Source organism: Oncorhynchus masou, unplaced genomic scaffold, assembly GCF_036934945.1.
Source record: "Oncorhynchus masou masou isolate Uvic2021 unplaced genomic scaffold, UVic_Omas_1.1 unplaced_scaffold_1326, whole genome shotgun sequence".
NCBI classification, from domain to species: Eukaryota; Metazoa; Chordata; class Actinopteri; order Salmoniformes; family Salmonidae; genus Oncorhynchus; species Oncorhynchus masou.
The window spans coordinates 145782-163299 of NW_027003132.1; the positions used below are offsets into that span (position 1 = coordinate 145782).

At 47.6% G+C, this 17518-nt stretch overlaps 3 protein-coding genes across 3 annotated transcripts; 2 read left to right on the forward strand and 1 right to left on the reverse strand.

Moving 5' to 3' along the window:
• Nucleotides 1–183: 183 nt before the first annotated feature.
• trmt10c (tRNA methyltransferase 10C, mitochondrial RNase P subunit) lies at nucleotides 184–2900 on the forward strand. Its single transcript, XM_064958696.1, has one exon. It carries the CDS (start codon nucleotides 745–747, stop codon nucleotides 2509–2511), a length of 1767 nt encoding a protein of 588 aa, XP_064814768.1. The 5' UTR covers nucleotides 184–744; the 3' UTR covers nucleotides 2512–2900.
• A 5670-nt stretch (nucleotides 2901–8570) lies between these two features.
• blzf1 (basic leucine zipper nuclear factor 1) lies at nucleotides 8571–15174 on the reverse strand. Its single transcript, XM_064958698.1, is given in 9 exon segments — nucleotides 8571–9476; nucleotides 9571–9657; nucleotides 9660–9728; nucleotides 9731–9830; nucleotides 10743–10871; nucleotides 10998–11197; nucleotides 13595–14124; nucleotides 14284–14442; nucleotides 14669–15174. Coding segments are annotated over 8 exon segments (1338 nt in total). The 5' UTR covers nucleotides 14312–14442; nucleotides 14669–15174; the 3' UTR covers nucleotides 8571–9281.
• Nucleotides 15175–15192: 18 nt separating this feature from the next.
• On the forward strand, nucleotides 15193–16972 carry LOC135530367 (DNA excision repair protein ERCC-5 homolog). The gene is made up of 4 exons (XM_064958697.1): nucleotides 15193–15312; nucleotides 15419–15524; nucleotides 16394–16569; nucleotides 16840–16972. Exons 2-4 carry the CDS (start codon nucleotides 15437–15439, stop codon nucleotides 16957–16959), a joined length of 384 nt encoding a protein of 127 aa, XP_064814769.1. The 5' UTR covers nucleotides 15193–15312; nucleotides 15419–15436; the 3' UTR covers nucleotides 16960–16972.
• The last annotated feature ends 546 nt before the right edge of the window (nucleotides 16973–17518 follow it).

The following is a 17518-nucleotide window of genomic DNA, read 5'->3' on the forward strand; positions in this document are numbered from 1 at the left end:
TTCGCTAACGCTAAAAGTATGCATTAAGGTGTTTGTAATATAATAAACGTGGTAAAAAAACGAATGTAGAATATTTAGCTAGCAACCTCCATGGAAATTCGCTATTAATTGTGCTAATTTTGTTAGCATTCTGATAATAGGCGCCCAATAGCTCCCTTTCGAAAGCTTCCAAAATATGTTTTACAACGGTGGGGGAGTGTCAAGATGGAGGCACGGTGGCTTCAAGTTTAAACTCAGTTGGTAGTTTAGGGTAATCTCCGGTTCCAAATTGTCTCTTGCATTAAACGTAGTTTACTATGTATTGACGTGGGAAAATAACATATTTTTTGTATGATTGGTGAAATGTGAGTCTTCTGTACAAATTGTTATGCCCAGAACATTAATCCCGGAACAAATATTTTTTGCACTTGCATCAGCACGACTGAATAATGGCGTTGCACACGTTTACAACGTGACCTTTCCACATTTTTTTCGATGAGCACGGATGTCAAATTGAAGTCAGACTGACACAAATGTAAGACATTCAATGAAATACTACCAGGATTATATGATCCATTCTGTCCTTGTTGAGAGTGGACCTTAATTGCAGTTTGTATGTTTTTTTTTATTCTCGTGATTATGGAACATAAACACAGTCGCTTTCTATCTTGTCTGCACGTCGAACGGTATTTCCTCCTCTTCTGATGGACAGTTCTGGAACTTTAAATATAACGACGTGAGTGTCAACATCTTGACTCCATATGCATGTATCATCAAACCATTGAAATGATGAGGTTTCTCACCCCACCGCTTTTGAACGAGCTGCGGCGGCGTCTCCCGCTGGTATCCACTGTCGCAAATAAACAGCTACCACTCACCTGCCTTCTCCCACCCCACCACTCTGCACCCCTAAGCCGGCCTCTCTATACTGGGGCCACACTAAGAAAAGATGTACCCCTGCCTCAGTCTAAAGAAGATCAGACTGAAGAGAAACTGGACCTGGACATATGGAAATCTGTGATGAGGTTTCAGGTCCCAGCGGTGGAGGAGGACAAACAGGGAGGCGAGGAGGGAGGTGGTGGTGCTGCTCCTTCAGGACCAGGAGGAGGTGTAGCAGGGCAGGAGGAGGTCTCCCCACTGGAGGCCACCAGAGAGCTGGTAATGATGTGGCGTCAGGCTGGGAAGCTGGTGCCAGAGACCATGACTGACGAGGAGCTGGGGATCCTGGCTGAGTTCCAAACCAAGTCCTCCAAGAAGAAGTACCTGAAATACCTGGCCATCAAGGAGGGCCACAAGAACAACCGCAAGCAGAAACAGGAGAAGAAGAAGGCAGAGAGGAGTGAGAGGTTTCTGGAGGACGATAGGATCAGGCCTGGCGGTGTGAGAGGAGAGGAGGGGGAACCGAGGAACACTTTCCTTCTCCAGTTCTGGGGTCGTTCCCTGGACAAGCTGCTGGGGTGGAGGTCGGCCCAGGCCGTGGTGTTCGGCCAGCCGCTGGTGTTCGATATGTCCTACGAACAGCAGATGACGCGTCGGGAGGTGGAGAACACGGTGTCCCAGCTGATGGAGGTGGAGGGGTGGAACCGCCGAGCCCCGGACCCCTTCCACCTCCACTTCTGTAACTTACAGCCGGACGGGGGTTACCACAGGGAGCTGGTGAAACGCTACGGTGCCGAGGCCTGGGAGCGCCTCCTCATCACCTCCACAGAGCAACGTCACGTGGACCTGTTCCCCCGGGACGACCTGGTCTACCTGACGGCTGACTCCCCCAACGTCCTCCGTACCTTCGACAACTCTAAGGTCTACATCGTGGGCTCCATGGTGGACCGCTCCATCCAATCAGGGCTCTCCCTGGCCAACGCCAAGCGTCTGAAGCTGAATACGGCCCGTCTGCCTCTTGATGACTTCCTCCAATGGGAGACGGGGGCCAAGAACCTGACCCTGGATCAGATGATACGCATCTTGCTGACCCTGAAGGAGAGTGGGAGGTGGGAGGAGGCGCTGGAGTACGTACCCAAGAGGAAACATGATGGATTCTACCAGGAGAAACCCCAGCAGGACAGAGACAGAGGCTCAGATAAGGACAGGAGGTTTAGTGGCAGAACCAGAGGAGACACAGGGTTCAGGGCTGGGGACAGAGAGAGGGCATTTAGTAGAAGAGACAGTGTATTGAAGAGTGGGGACAGTGACAGAGCAATTAGGAATGGAGACAGAGGAGACAGTGACAGAGCAGTCAGGACTGGAGACAGTGACAGAGCAGTCAGGACCAGAGACAGAGATAGTATGGAGGAGTGGAGACAGAAACAGATGAATGGTGTGGTCAGAGAGAGAGGATCCACTAGCAGACATAAGGACAGTGTATTCAGTAGCAGAGACACCGTAGCAGTCAGTAAGGAAGCAGTACCTACAGGGGATGCAGAGAACAGACAGACCACACAGACCACCACCAGGGTACGGACATCACTAAAAACCAAGATGGAGGATCGGAACAGTACAGCCAAGAGCGGGAAGAAATTGCAGGAGGAAGAGTAGCCTTATTGGGCCAAATATTCTGAGACATTTCTCCTCTGAATGTTCTTCAGTTTCACCATGTTGTGTTAATTGGATTCGGAGATGAACTGATGAAAAGCACTTCTAAATGCCTTGAACACTTGACAGGTGTGGCATATCAAGACGCTGATTCAACAGCATGATGATTACACAGGTGCACCTTGTGCTGGGGTACAATAAAAGGCCAGTTCGGCAACAGCTCCAGGTGGACCATGAACAGAAACATTTTGATAAGCAACTCAGTGAGACTGTTGATTGTTTGGAATCTTTGGCGTATTTGCTACTTCGTGTCAATGTACACCGAGGAAAAATATATAAACGCAACATGTGAAGTGTTTTATGAGCTGAAATAAAAGATCCAGAACATTTTCCACATGTATAAAAAGCTTATTTCTCTCAAAAAAAAATGCACACATTAGTTTTACATCCCTGTTAGTGAGCATTTCTTATTTGTAAAGATGATCCATCCACTTGACAGGTGTGGCATATCAAGAAGCTGATTCAACAGCATGGTCATTACACAGGTGCACCTTGTGCTGGGGTACAATAAAAGGCCAGTTCGGCAACAGCTTCAGGTACACATTCCTGCAGTCAGCATGCCAATTGCAAAGCTCCCTCAAAACTTGAGACATCTGTGGCATTGTGTTGTGTGACAAAATCACACATTTTAAAGTGGCCTGAGGGAGTGTGCAGTGGGCATGCTGACTGCAGGAATGTCCACCAGAGCTGTTGCCAGAGATTTTAATGTTAATTTCTCTACCATAAACTGCCTCCAACATCGCTCCCTCCATGCGTCTAACCGACCTCACAACCACAGACCAGGTGTAACCACGCCGGTCCAGGACCTCCCATCCAGCTTCTTCACCTGGGGGGGGGGAGCTCTTTCTGATCGGCTGGGTCTGGCTCCCCAGTGGGTGGGTCTGGCTCCCCAGTGGGTGGGTCTGGCTCCCCAGTGGTGGGTCTGGCTCCCCAGTGGGTGGGTCTGGCTCCCCGGTGGGTGGGTCTGGCTCCCCGAGTGGGTGGGTCTGGCTCCCCAGTGGGTCTGGGTGGGTGGGTCTGGCTCCCCAGTGGGTGGGTCTGGCTCCCCAGTGGGTGGGTCTGGCTCCCCAGTGGGTGGTCTGGTCTGGCTCCCCGGTGGGTGGGTCTGGCTCCTCCCCGGTGGGTGGGTCTGGCTCCCCAGTGGTGGGTCTGGCTCCCCGGTGGGTGGGTCTGGCTGGGTGGGCTCCCGGTGGGTGGGTCTGGCTCCCCAGTGGGTGGGTCTGGCTCCCCGGTGAGTGGGTGGGTCTGGCTCCCCGGTGAGTGGGTCTGGCTCCCCGGTGGGTGGGTCTGGCTCCCGGTGGGTGGGTCTGGCTCCCCGGTGAGTGGGTCTGGCTGTGGTGGGGGCTCCCCGGTGGGTGGGTCTGGCTCCCGGTGGGTGGGTCTGGCTCCCGGTGGGTGGGTCTGGCTCCCCAGTGGGTGGGTCTGGCTCCCCAGTGGGTGGGTCTGGCTCCCCAGTGGGTGGGTCTGTGGGTGGGTCTGGTCTGCCCCCGGTGGGTGGGTCTGGCTCCCCTGGTGGGTGGGTCTGGCTCCCCGGTGGGTGGGTCTGGCTCCCCGGTGAGTGGGTCTGGCTCCCGGTGGGTGGGTCTGGCTCCCGGTGAGTGGGTCTGGCTCCCCAGTGGGTCTGGCTCCCCGGTGAGTGGGTCTGGCTCCCCGGTGGGTGGGTCTGGCTCCCCGGTGGGTGGGTCTGGCTCCCGGTGGGTGGGTCTGGCTCCCCAGTGGGTCTGGCTCCCCGGTGGGTGGGTGGGTGGGTCTGGCTCCCAGTGGGCCTGGTGGGTGGGCCTGGCTCCCCTGGTGGTGGGTGGGTCTGGGCCTGGCTCCCCAGTGGGTGGGCCTGGCTCCCCAGTGGGTGGGTCTGGCTCCCAGTGGGTGGGCTTGGCTCCCCAGTGGGTGGGTCTGGCTCCCCAGTGGGTGGGTCTGGCTCCCCAGTGGGTGGGGTCCCCAGTTTGTGGGCCTGGCTCCACAGTGGTGGGTCTGGCTCCCCAGTGAGTGGGTGGGTGGCTGGTCTGGCTCCCAGTGGGTGGGTCTGGCTCCCGGTGGGTGGGCCCAGGCCCACCCATGGCTGAGTCATGTGAAATCCATAGATTTGGGCCCTAGTGAATTTATTTCAATTGACTGATTTCCTTATAAACTGTAACTCAGTAAATTGTTTGCATTTATATATTTTTGTTCAGTATATTTAACCACAAAATGTTCATGTCATATTGTCTAGCTGAACTACAGTTTTAAATTAAAAACCATTTACTCCTGTTTAACTTCCATTCATCCTGTATTCCAGCGTTATGAGTTGGACAGATTCTCACTAAACAAACAGTAAATAGATGGAACAAATCTTTAATTTTGTTCTCTGACATGAAGGAATTTAGAAAAATCTTTACAAAGTGAAAATGGTCAACAACAACAACAACCGTGAACCCCCCCCAAAAACATTCTTATTTATACTTTCATCTACTTTCGTTTTCTTTAAAAGTAAAATGTTTTCAGGGTCTTCATCAGGGAGATACAGTGCCTTCAGAAAGTACAGTAGTCATAACCTTTGACCTTTTGACCTGAATTCAAAATGTATTCAATTTAATATACATTTTTTTATCTCACCCATCTACACACAATACTCCATAATGACAAGGTGTAAAATGTGTTTAGAAATTTTAGCAAACATATTGAAAAAGAAATTAGATTCAATTATTATTAAGTATCTCATGTATTCACACCTTAAACACAAGATCAAATCGACACTCGGCGTTGCGACCAAGACAGTGGATGTTCCTGACTAGATAGTTTAGACTTACATCTACTTGAACATCTATGGAAAGACCTAAAAAATGGCTGTCTAGCAATGATCAACAACTAATTAGCGTGAATAATTCTCACCCATCCACACACAATACCCCATAATGACAGTGAAAACCTTAATGGCCAATCCTTTGTATAAGCTCCTTTGGCAGCGATTAAAACTGCTAGGCTTTCTGGGTAAATCTCTTAAGAGCTTTCCACACCTGGATTGTGCAACATTTGCCCATTTATTCTTTTCAAAATTCTTCAAGCTCTGTCAAATTGGTTGTTGATCATTGCTACTCAACTATTTTCAGGTCTTGACATAGATTGTGAAGTAGATTTAGGTCAGCAGTAACTCGGCCACTCAGGAACATTCACTGTCTTCTTGGTAAGCAACTCCAGTGTAGATTTTGACCTTGTGTTTTAGGTTTATTGTCCTGATGAAAGGTGAACTCCTCTCCCAGTGTCTGGTGGAAAGCTGAAACTGAACAAGGTTTTCCTCTAGGATTCTTCCTGTGTTTAGCTCCAGTCTGTTTATTTTTTATCCTGAAAAACTCCCCAGTCCTTAACAATTACAAGCATACCCATAACATGATGCAGCCACCACTATGCTTGAAAATATCACATTTATTTATATAGCCCTTCGTACATCAGCTGATATCTCAAAGTGCTGTACAGAAACCCAGCCTAAAACCCCAAACAGCAAGCAATGCATGTGTAGAAGCACGGTGGTTAGGAAAAACTCCCTAGAAAGGCCAACACCTAGGAAGAAACCTAGAGAGGAACCAGGCTATGTGGGGTGGCCAAAATATGGAGAGTGGTACTCAGTAATGTGTTGTATTGGATTTCCTTAAACGTAACACTGTATTCAGGACAAAAAGTTAACTTCTTTACCACATTTTTTTTGCTTTATTACTTTTGTGCCTTGTTGCAAACAAGATGCATGTTTTGGAATATTTGTTATTCTGTACAGGCTTCCCTCTTTTCACTCTGTCATTTAGGTTTGTATTGTGGAGTAACTACAATGTAGTTGATCCATACTGTTTTCTCCTGTCACAGCCATTCACCTCTGTAACTGTTTTAAAGTCACCATTGGCCTCATGGTGAAATCCCTGAGCGGTTTCCTTCCTCTCCGGCAACTGAGTTAGGAAGGACACCTGTATCTTTGTAGTGACTGGGTGTATTGATACACCATCAATAGTGTAATTAATAACTTCACCAAGCTCAAAGGGATATTCCAATTTTCACCCATCTACCAATAGATGACCTTCTTCGCGAGACATTGGAAAACCTCCCTTGTCTTTGTGGTTGAATCTGTGTTTGAAATTCACTGCTGGACTGAGGAACCTTCCGATAATTTTTTTATTTTACCTTTATTTAACCAGGCAAGTCAGCTAAGAACAAATTCTTATTTTCAATGACGGCCTAGGAACAGTGGGTTAACTGCCTGTTCAGGGGCAGAACGACAGATTTGTACCTTGTCAGCTCAGGGGTTTGAACTCGCAACCTTCCGGTTACTAGTCCAACGCTCTAACCACTAGGCTAGGAAGTCATTAGAAAATCATGTTAAACACTATTGCACACAGCGAGAGTCCATGCAACTAATGTGACTTGTTAAGCACATTCTCACTCCTGAACTTATTTAAGCCATGAATACGATACAGTAACTGAAAGGTTGCTGGATCGAATACTGACAAGGTAAAAAATCTGTCGTTCTGTCCCTGAACAAGGCAGTTAACCCACTGTTCCCTTGAACAAGGCAGTTGCTGGATCGAATCCCCACTGTTCCCCTGAACAAGGCAGTTAACCCCACTGTCGTTCTGTCCCTGAACAAGGCAGTTAACCCCACTGTTCCCCTGAACAAGGCAGTTAACCCACTGTTCCCCTGAACAAGGCAGTTAACCCCACTGTTCCCCTGAACAAGGCAGTTAACCCCACTGTTTCCCTGAACAAGGCAGTTAACCCCACCGTTCCCCGTGCGCCGAAGACGTGGATGTTGACCTCTCTGATTCAGAGGGGTTGACTGCAGAAGACACATTTCAGTTGAATGCATTCAGTCGTACAACTGAATGCAGTCGTACCCCCCTTTCCAACTGACTAGGTATCCCCCCTTTCCAACTGACGAGGTATCCCCCCTTTCCAACTGACTAGGTATCCCCATTTTTTTTTTTTTTTATGTCTCTGCAACATCCTCTGACCACAGCCCTGCCTCTCCTGTTTCCCCACATCTACAATACTCATCAGATCAATTCAATACATATAACACTCAGAATAAAAACCTGATGGTGAATCAACCATACTGCTTGGGAGGCAGGTAGCCTAGTGGTTAGAGAGTTGGGCCAGTAACTGAAAGGTTGATGGATCGACAGGTAAATATCTGTCGCTCTGCCACGGTAGGCCGTCATTGTAAATATGAATTTGTTCTTAACTGACTTGCCTCGTTAAATAAAGGTTAAAAAAATAACATCATTGAGGAATGCATTTCTATATACATGATATTTCGTTTGATAAATAGCATCTTAGCCTGAGTTTAAGTCTTCAGCAGGGTTCTCTCAATAGATGCTGTCTCTAACACTGAGGGCATCATGACGTCATGACTCAGTAGCTAAAAGCTAGTCCCAACAGTCTTAAAATGTTTCTCCCTCCCTCCCTTATGAATGGCAGTTCCTTACTAATTAGTAAACTAGACAACCAGATGAGGGCAGTTCCTTACTAATTAGTAACCTAGACAACCAGGTGAGGGCAGTTCCTTACTAATTAGTAAACTAGACAACCAGATGAGGGCAGTTCCTTACTAATTAGTAACCTAGACAACCAGGTGAGGGCAGTTCCTTACTAATTAGTAACCTAGACAACCAGGTGAAGGGAGTTCCTTACTAATTAGTAGCCTAGACAACCAGGTGAGGGCAGTTCCTTACTAATTAGTAACCTAGACAACCAGGTGAGGTGAGGGCAGTTCCTTACTAATTAGTAACCTAGACAACCAGATGAGGGCAGTTCCTTACTAATTAGTAACCTAGACAACCAGGTGAGGGCAGTTCCTTACTAATTAGTAGCCTAGACAACCAGGTGAGGGCAGTTCCTTACTAATTAGTAGCCTAGACAACCAGGTGAGGGCAGTTCCTTACTAATTAGTAACCTAGACAACCAGGTGAGGGCAGTTCCTTACTAATTAGTAGCCTAATTAGTAACCTAGACAACCAGGTGAAGGGCAGTTAGACAACCTTACTAATTAGTAACCTAGACAACCAGGTGAGGGCAGTTCCTTACTAATTAGTAACCTAGACAACCAGATGAGGGCGGTTCCTTGCTAATTAGTAACCTAGACAACCAGGTGAGGGCAGTTCCTTACTAATTAGTAACCTAGACAACCAGGTGAGGGCAGTTCCTTACTAATTAGTAACCTAGACAACCAGATGAGGGCAGTTCCTTACTAATTAGTAACCTAGACAACCAGGTGAGGGGAGTTCCTTACTAATTAGTTACCTAGACAACCAGGTGAAGGTAGTTGCTTACTAACTAGTAGCCTCAATTCACCAGTCAAGTACAAGGAAGGACCAGAAACCCACAGACCCTCGGCCGTCCGTGGAATGACTTTGACACGTGTTATATAATTTTGACCATATTATTTTTGGGAAGCCCAATTGATTCTAAGATGGAATACTTTCAGATTTTCCGAACTCACTTCCTTGTTTAAATCACTTGCTGTGCTCACGTTCTGAAGCCCACAATGTCGTGGGAGGTTCTAAGAGTTATGAGACGGTGACGGACTGAGAGATCAGCCAATTAAAAATCAGCTTCTGCCATGCTTCCAGTCAAGTCCCGCTCTGAGGCCGCTGTGAAACCAGACGTTTCGACGGAGGGAGAGCCGACTGGTGTTCCTCACAGCGGCCTGCGTTGACCTGTCCAGGTTAAAGGTCACGACCCCTGCCCTCTGACCCCTAGAGTACCAGGATGTCTCCGCTGCAGCGTTCGCAGCAGTTGAAGGTGATGTTCTCATAGCGAGTGTAAGGGTGGAACCGGCCGATGCTCTTCTTATTGGTCAGGAAGGCCGAGGGGGAGGAGTCAGAGATAGAGAGGGGGGAGGTTTCTTCCTCGTTGTCTGAACAGGAAATAGGGTCCAGGATCTTCAACACCTGAGAAGGGAAGAAAGACAGAAAGAGTGAGCGGGTTGTTTCTGGACAGAGGCCAGTGTGAGAGTCCCGCTGAGAGTCCCACTCCGCCTCCTACCTTCTCAGCCATCTTCTCAGCTGGCGTGTGTGAGCTGTTCGGGAGCTCTGAGGCCGGTCTTCCTTTCCCCAGCCCGGCTCCACTGCTGCTCGACCCCCTACTGGCCCAACCTTCCCCAGCAGGCGGGAGTTGATGGCGTCCGCCAGCTTGTGATTGGCTCATGTCTGTGGGCTAGTTCTCCCGTGCTGAGTGGCTGGCCACTGGGGTAGTAGGTCTGTTGTCGACCCCACTGGAGAGAGACCAGCAGCTGCTCCAGAGACCTGGGAGAGAGACACACATCATATGTATCGCTGGTACTGTGGTGGGTCTCAGGTACTTTATGTTCCATCATGTGAGTTTTACCACTACTGGGTTGTATAGAAGTTCTACTGTACCTATCGGTTAGCATCATGTCTGTGTGTTGTACCTGTGGGTTAGCATCATGTCTGTGTGTTGTACCTGTGGGTTAGCATCATGTCTGTGTGTTGTACCTGTGGGTTAGCATCATGTCTGTGTGTTGTACCTGTGGGTTAGCATCTGTGGGTTAGCATCATGTCTGTGTGTGTGGGTTAGCATCATGTCTGTGGGTTAGCATCACGTCTGTCTGTGTATAGAAGTCCTACTGTACCTGTGGGTTGCATCACCTGTGGGTTAGCACCTGTGGGTTCACGTCTGTGTGTTGCATACCTGTTAGCATCATGTCTGTGTGTTGTGGGTTAGCATCACGTCTGTACCTGTGCATCATGTCTGTGTGTTGTACCTGTGGGTTAGCATCATGTCTGTGTGTTGTGTTGGTTACATGTCTGTGTGGTTAGCATCATGTCTGTGTGTTGTACCTGTGGGTTAGCATCATGTCTGTGTGTTGTACCTGTGGGTTAGCATCATGTCTGTGTGTTGTGGGTTAGCATCATCTGTGTGTTGTGGGTTAGCATCATGTGTTGTACCTGTGGGTTAGCATGTGTGTTGTACCTGTGGGTTAGCATCATGTCTGTGTGTTGTGGGTTAGCATCATGTCTGTGTGTTGTACCTGTGGGTTAGCATCATGTCTGTGTGTTGTACCTGTGGGTTAGCATCATGTCTGTGGGTTAGCATCATGTCTGTGTGTGTACCTGTGGGTTAGCATCATGTCTGTGTGTTGTACCTGTGGGTTAGCATCATGTCTTGTGGGTTAGCATCATGTCTGTGTGTTGTACCTGTGGGTTAGCATCATGTCTGTGTGTTGTACCTCTCTCTCACTCAGCAGGTCTGTGATGGCGTTCTGAGCCTCTCTGGTCTGGTGCTGGAGAGAAACCCTGGCATTGGTCAGCTCCTCCGCCATCACTCTTGAAGGGATACCACACACACACACATGTCTGTGTGTTAGCATACCACACACACACACACAACAGTCAGTCGATACACACGACACACACACACACACCTTCCCTCCGTCACCCCCTCACCCCTACCTGGACGCTAGGAACTTGCTCCTCCAGACATCACATTGTATAGACATGCGTTCCAGCTGTTCTGCTGTGGAGGCCCGGCTGCGACCCAGAGCCTCGTTCTCTAACATCAGCTGGTTCTTCTCTCTGGCCAGACGCTCAAAATGGTACTGCAGGTCGTCACCTACAGAGGCTACCAGCAGCTTCTTCAACTCTCTGTTCACCTATAGGACAATACAGGAGCTGAGTCGGTTCAAATATGGACCACAGTACTGTATTTCATGTGCCAACAGATTCTGAAAACACAGAAGTACTATCCTTATCGGAACAAAGGCAAGGGCTGAAAACTCAGGGTCCAGATTAACTCCTACAGTCACTGAACCAAACTCAGGGTCCAGATTAACTCCTACAGTCACTGAACCAAACTCAGGGTCCAGATTAACTCCTACAGTCACTGAACCAAACTCAGGGTCCAGATTAACTCCTACAGTCACTGAACCAAACTCAGGGTCCAGATTAACTCCTACAGTCACTGAACCAAACTCAGGGTCCAGATTAACTCCTACAGTCACTGAACCAAACTCTCCAGATTAACTCCTACAGTCACTGAACCAAACTCAGGGTCCAGATTAACTCCTACAGTCACTGAACCAAACTCAGGGTCCAGGTCAGGGTCCAGATTAACTCCTACAGTCACTGAACCAAACTCAGGGTCCAGATTAACTCCTACAGTCACTGAACCAAACTCAGGGTCCAGATTAACTCCTACAGTCACTGAACCAAACTCAGGGTCCAGATTAACTCCTACAGTCACTGAACAAACTCAGGGTCCAGATTAAAGTCACTGAACAAAACTCAGGGTCCAGATTAACTCCTACAGTCACTGAACCAAACTCAGGGTCCAGATTAACTCCTACAGTCACTGAACTGAACAAACTCAGGGTCCAGAGTCACTGAACCAAACTCAGGGTCCAGATTAACTCCTACAGTCACTGAACCAAACTCAGGGTCCAGATTAACTCCTCAGGGTCCAGATTAACTCCTACAGTCACTGAACCAAACTCAGGGTCCAGATTAACTCCTACAGTCACTGAACCAAACTCAGGGTCCAGATTAACTCCTACAGTCACTGAACTGAACAAACTCAGGGTCCAGATTAACTCCTACAGAACAAACTCAGGGTCCAGATTAACTCCTACAGTCACTGAACCAAACTCAGGGTCCAGAGTCACTGAACAAAACTCAGGGTCCAGATTAACTCCTACAGTCACTGAACCAAACTCAGGGTCCAGATTAACTCCTACAGTCACTGAACCAAACTCAGGGTCCAGATTAACTCCACTGAACAAAACTCAGTCACTGAACCAAACTCAGGGTCCAGATTAACTCCTACAGTCACTGAACCAAACTCAGGGTCCAGATTAATTAGTCACTCCTACAGTCACTGAACCAAACTCAGGGTCCAGATTAACTCCTACAGTCACTGAACCAAAAGGGTCCAGATTAACTCCTACAGTCAAACAAACTCAGGGTCCAGATTAACTCCTACAGTCACTGAACAATTCCAATTAATGTGTTTCAAAACTCAGGGTCCAGATTAACTCCTAAACTGAACCAAATGCAGGGTCCAGATTAATTTTTATTTATCTCAATTTCAAACTAGGGTCCAGATTAATTTAGTCACTGAACCAAACTCATCAGATTTCCCAGTCACTGAACCAAATTTAGGGTTTTATTTACTTTAGTTTTGCTCAGGGTCCAGATTACTCCTTTTTATTTCAAACATCTTTTTTTATTTTTATTTATCTCAATTTCAAATAGCCCATCTATAATTTAGCCCAAACAACTACATCTTTCCCACTGTATTTATTTTATTTAATTTTCTACCATTATTTTTATTCCATATTGTTTTACCATTCCAGTGTTTTACTTGCTATATTGTATTTACTTTGCCACCATGGCCTTTTTTTGCCTTTACCTCCCTTATCTCACCTCATTTGCTCACATCGTATATAGACTTGTTTATACTGTATTATTGACTGTATGTTTGTTTTACTCCATGTGTAACTCTGTGTCGTTGTATGTGTCGAACTGCTTTGCTTTATCTTGGCCAGGTCGCAATTGTAAATGAGAACTTGTTCTCAACTGGCCAACCTGGTTAAATAAAGATGAAACCTGGTTGAAGGTGAAATAAATAAAATAATAATTTCTGGGGAACAATTAAGGTCCTTACCGTGATTGTCTTCAATTAAAAATGGTTTTATTAAAAAAACAGAAATAGCTTCTTAGCAAAGAGTAATTTCTCAAGCAAGAATTTAGTTTGGACTGTCTGGGAGTGGCCTGGGTGGTGAAGGGAAATCTGAAAACGAGCTGTTATTGGCAGAGAGGTTTGGAACTCTTTCTTATTGGTCTATTAAATTATTAGTCTGTCACCAGGCAGGCCAGACCTCCATCCCACCAGGCTGACATTTCAGGAAGTCTTTTCCAACAGCTCTGACACTAAAATGGCCTTATCATCATTTTCACAGGAGTACTCCAAACTCAGTGTGGAAATATATATAAAACACAGTATTTTGACGTTTTTGATGGCACTGGGCCTTTACGTTAACTAATTTACCCACCTCAGTCTGCACGTGGAGCTGGTTGAGGAGCCCCTCCTTGTCCTGCAGCAGTCTTCTCTCTGAGTTCTGCAGCTTCTCCATGGCTCCTCTCAGGTCCTCCAGAGGAGGGGAGGGAGAGGGGGGCCGCTCCTCCATCTGCTGCCCAGCCCAGGCCTCTCCTTTCTCCTCAGCCAGACCCACATGACCCCCACTCCGGCTGATGGCGGCACGGGGAACAACGATCCTCACCGCCTCCACCACCATGCAGGCCTCCCGGGGAACCTTCCCCAGGTGGAGCACCCCGGGGGGCTGGGGGGCAGACGGGGTGGCTCTGGGACTGGCTCTGGGGCTCTGCTGGGGGGTGGAGTGGGGGGGGCTGTGCTGGAGGCTGGCGGGGGCAGGGTGCGTCTTCTTGGGGCTTTGTTTGGGACTAGCAACCTTAAGTAGTGGCACCGAAGACAGAAGCGTATCCACGGCACCGATCTCCTTAGCGACTGGGGGCTTGTCTGTCTCCATGCCGTCGCCGGGGCCCCTGACTGGACGGACGGAACCTGGAACATGGCAAACATTCTGGAATGTTATCTCTCTCTCAATGTATTGGCTGGAGGAGTTATCAGGTCTCAACATGGCTGTGTGTGATTGGCTGAGAGGATGCAGGGGGAGGATGTAAACAACAGTCTGTGGAATGATAGGGGGTGATAACAGCTTACCTCTGTCTGCTCCTGCAGCGGTAGACATGATGGTAGAGGAAGTCTTCACAACAGTCCAGTCGAATGGCAGAGGGACGGGGCGGTGGATGACTTCCAGGATGGCAGTTAGATCTCTCTCCCAAAGACAGACAGACAAATGTTCATTCTGAGTTTACCACCCTGTTAGACATGTTAAATGAATCAAATAAAATAAGAATGTAGCGAGAGAATCTCGCACAGCTCCTGTAACTAGCTAATGGACTTTTCCTGCCTTCAATTATTTTTTTTTATATATATATATGTTTTGAATTGGTAAAATTAAGAGTCAAAACAGCTGCCCTTTCCAACTCGTTATTTACTTGGCTAGTTCAGCCTCTGGCTGAGGTCCAAGGATAAAATAACTCACCTGTTATCTGTGGATGAGCTTTAACAGCAGTGTCAGCACATGATCAACCCCCAGCCGGTTAGATAAGGATATAAGAGAACGGAGTTCAGCTTTCCTCAACTAACAGTAACTAACAACAAAGTAAACCGAGTAGGAAACAACAAACCATTCCCTGGACATAAACGTGTAAACATTGTTAACTAACATCAGCAGTGTAAAATGAGTGTAACGTAGAGAGATATCAACACGGTATTAGAATAAACATGCACATACTGTTGTTTACCCGATTAAAAATATTTCCTCTGTTAAATCTTGGTCGCCATCTTGTTTGTGTTCTCACCGACCGGACACTGTTGGCTTGGCGGACGTGGAGGGGTGTCCGGTAGGAAACAGACTCTGAATCAGCTTGGACGATTTCTCATCCATAGTGGGGGCAGTAAACAGATATCCCAAATCTGATTCACGATCAGTAAACGGAAGTTGAGACGACAGCGTTACAAAATCACCAAACCGCGGAATAATAATAATAACCGGAACTATTATCCGCACTACTGTGTTCCACCGTAGGAAATAAAATATTGTTACACCCAAAGAAGACAACTTTTTAAAAATGTACCGAAGATAATCAATTCTGGTTATCAAATCAATTCTGTCCTCCCGTACAGGTGAGTTTGATATCCACGTGTGTGTATTTGAATCGAGCCTTTTTACAATAGCTTCGACGATATGGGCGATTTGCTATAGTCTCATTTTGGTCTTGATGTTGTCTAGGCTGTCACTCGGAGAGCAATGGGGGTACACGGGCTGTGGAAGCTGCTTGAGACCACCGGGAAGCCCATCAACCCCGAGACGCTCGAGGGCAAGATCCTGGCTGTCGGTATCCTTCCGGACACCACAAAGAGTCCCCCACCTATCGCTCTCTTAAACTCTTTCTTTCTCTCTCCTTGTTCTTGACTTTTTAAAAGTAGGGTTCCCTGCGTCTTCCCCTCAATCTCCCACCCCTACTGCACATCCCAGTCATAACATGTGTCTGAATCTTACATAGAGTTAGTGTCTAGTGTATTGTGCAGTAAACCAAATTACTCCATGTGTAACTCTGTGTTGTTGTCTGTTCACACTGCTTTGCTTTATCTTGACCAGGTCGCAGTTGTAAATGAGAACTTGTTCTCAACTAGCCTACCTGGTTAAATAATGGTGAAATAAAAATAATTTTAAAAATTGGTCACATACACATGGTTGGCAGATGTTAATGCGAGTGTAGTGAAATGCTTGTGCTTCTAGTTCCGACAATGCAGTAATAACCAACAAGTAATCTAACTAACAATTCCTTAGCTACTGTCTTATACACAGTGTAAGGGGATAAAGAATATGTACATAAAGATATATGAATGAGTGATGGTGCAGAGCGGCATAGGCAAGATGCAGTATATACATATGAGATGAGTAATGTAGGGTATGTAAACAAAGTGGCATAGTTAAAGTGGCTAGTGATACATGTATTACATAAAGATGCAGTAGATGATATAGAGTACAGTATATATGTATACATATGAAATGAGTAATGTAGGGTATGTAAACATAAAGTGGCATTGTTTAAAGTGACTAGTGATACATTTATTACATCAAGATGCAGTAGATGGTATAGCTGTTCAGTATATACATATGAGATGAGTATATAAACATTATGTAAAGTTAGCTAGTTGTCTGCCTGTGTCTGTAGAGATCCTTGACCTGTCCCTCTCCCAGACATCAGTATCTGGTTGAACCAGGCAGTGAAGGGTGTGAGAGACAGGGAGGGTAACAGTGTCCAGAACGCCCACCTCCTCACCCTGTTCCATCGTCTCTGTAAATTGCTCTTTTTCCGCATCAGACCTGTCTTCGTGTTCGATGGAGACGCACCTCTGATCAAGAAACAGACCCTGGTGTGTGTTGTCTGTCTGTCTGTGTCTGTCTGTCTGGACCCTGGTGTGTGTGTGTGTGTGTGTGTGTGTGTGTTCATGTTGACTGTCTGTATGTGTGTGTGTGTGTGTATATGTTGTCTGTCTGTCTGTCTGCCTGCGTGTGTGTGTGTGTATTCATGTTGTCTGTGTGTGTGTGTGTTCATGTTGTCTGTGTGTGTGTGTGTGTGTGTGTGTGTGTGTGTGTGTGTGTGTGTGTGTGTGTGTGTGTGTTAACCCTGTGCTTCCCTCCAGGCCATCAGAAGACAGAGAAAGGAGGAGAAGACTATGGAGTCCAAACAGACCAATGACAAACTCCTCAAGACCTTCCTGAAGAGACAAGCCATCAAAGCTGCTCTGGGAGAGAGGAGGTGAGGAGAGGAGAGGAGGTGAGGAGAGGAGTGGAGGTGAAGTGAGGTGAGGAAGGGAGAGGAGGAAGGGAGAGGAGGTGAGGAGTGGAGGTGAGGAAGGGAGAGGAGAGTAGGTGAGGAAGGGAGAGGAGAGGAGGAAGGGAGAGGAGAGGAGGAAGGGAGAGGTGGAGAGGAAGGGAGAGGAGAGGAGAGAAGGTGAGGAGAGGAGAGGAGGAAGGGAGAGGAGAGGAGAGGAGAGGAGGAGAGGAAGGGAGAGGAGAGAAGGTGAGGAGAGGAGTGGAGGTGAGGAAGGGGGAGGTGAGGAGAGGAGAGGAGAGGAGAGGAGAGGAAGGGGGAGGAGAGGAGGAAGGAAGGGAGAGGAGAGGAGGAAGGGAGGTGAGGAAGGGAGAGGAGAGAAGGTGAGGAAGGGAGAGGAGAGAAGGAGAGGAAGGGAGAGGAGAGAAGGTGAGGAGAGGAGGTGAGGAAGGGAGAGGAGAGGAGAAGGTGAGGAGAGGAGAGAAGGTGAGGAGAGGAGTGGAGGTGAGGAAGGGAGAGGAGAGAAGGTGAGGAGAGGAGGTGAGGAA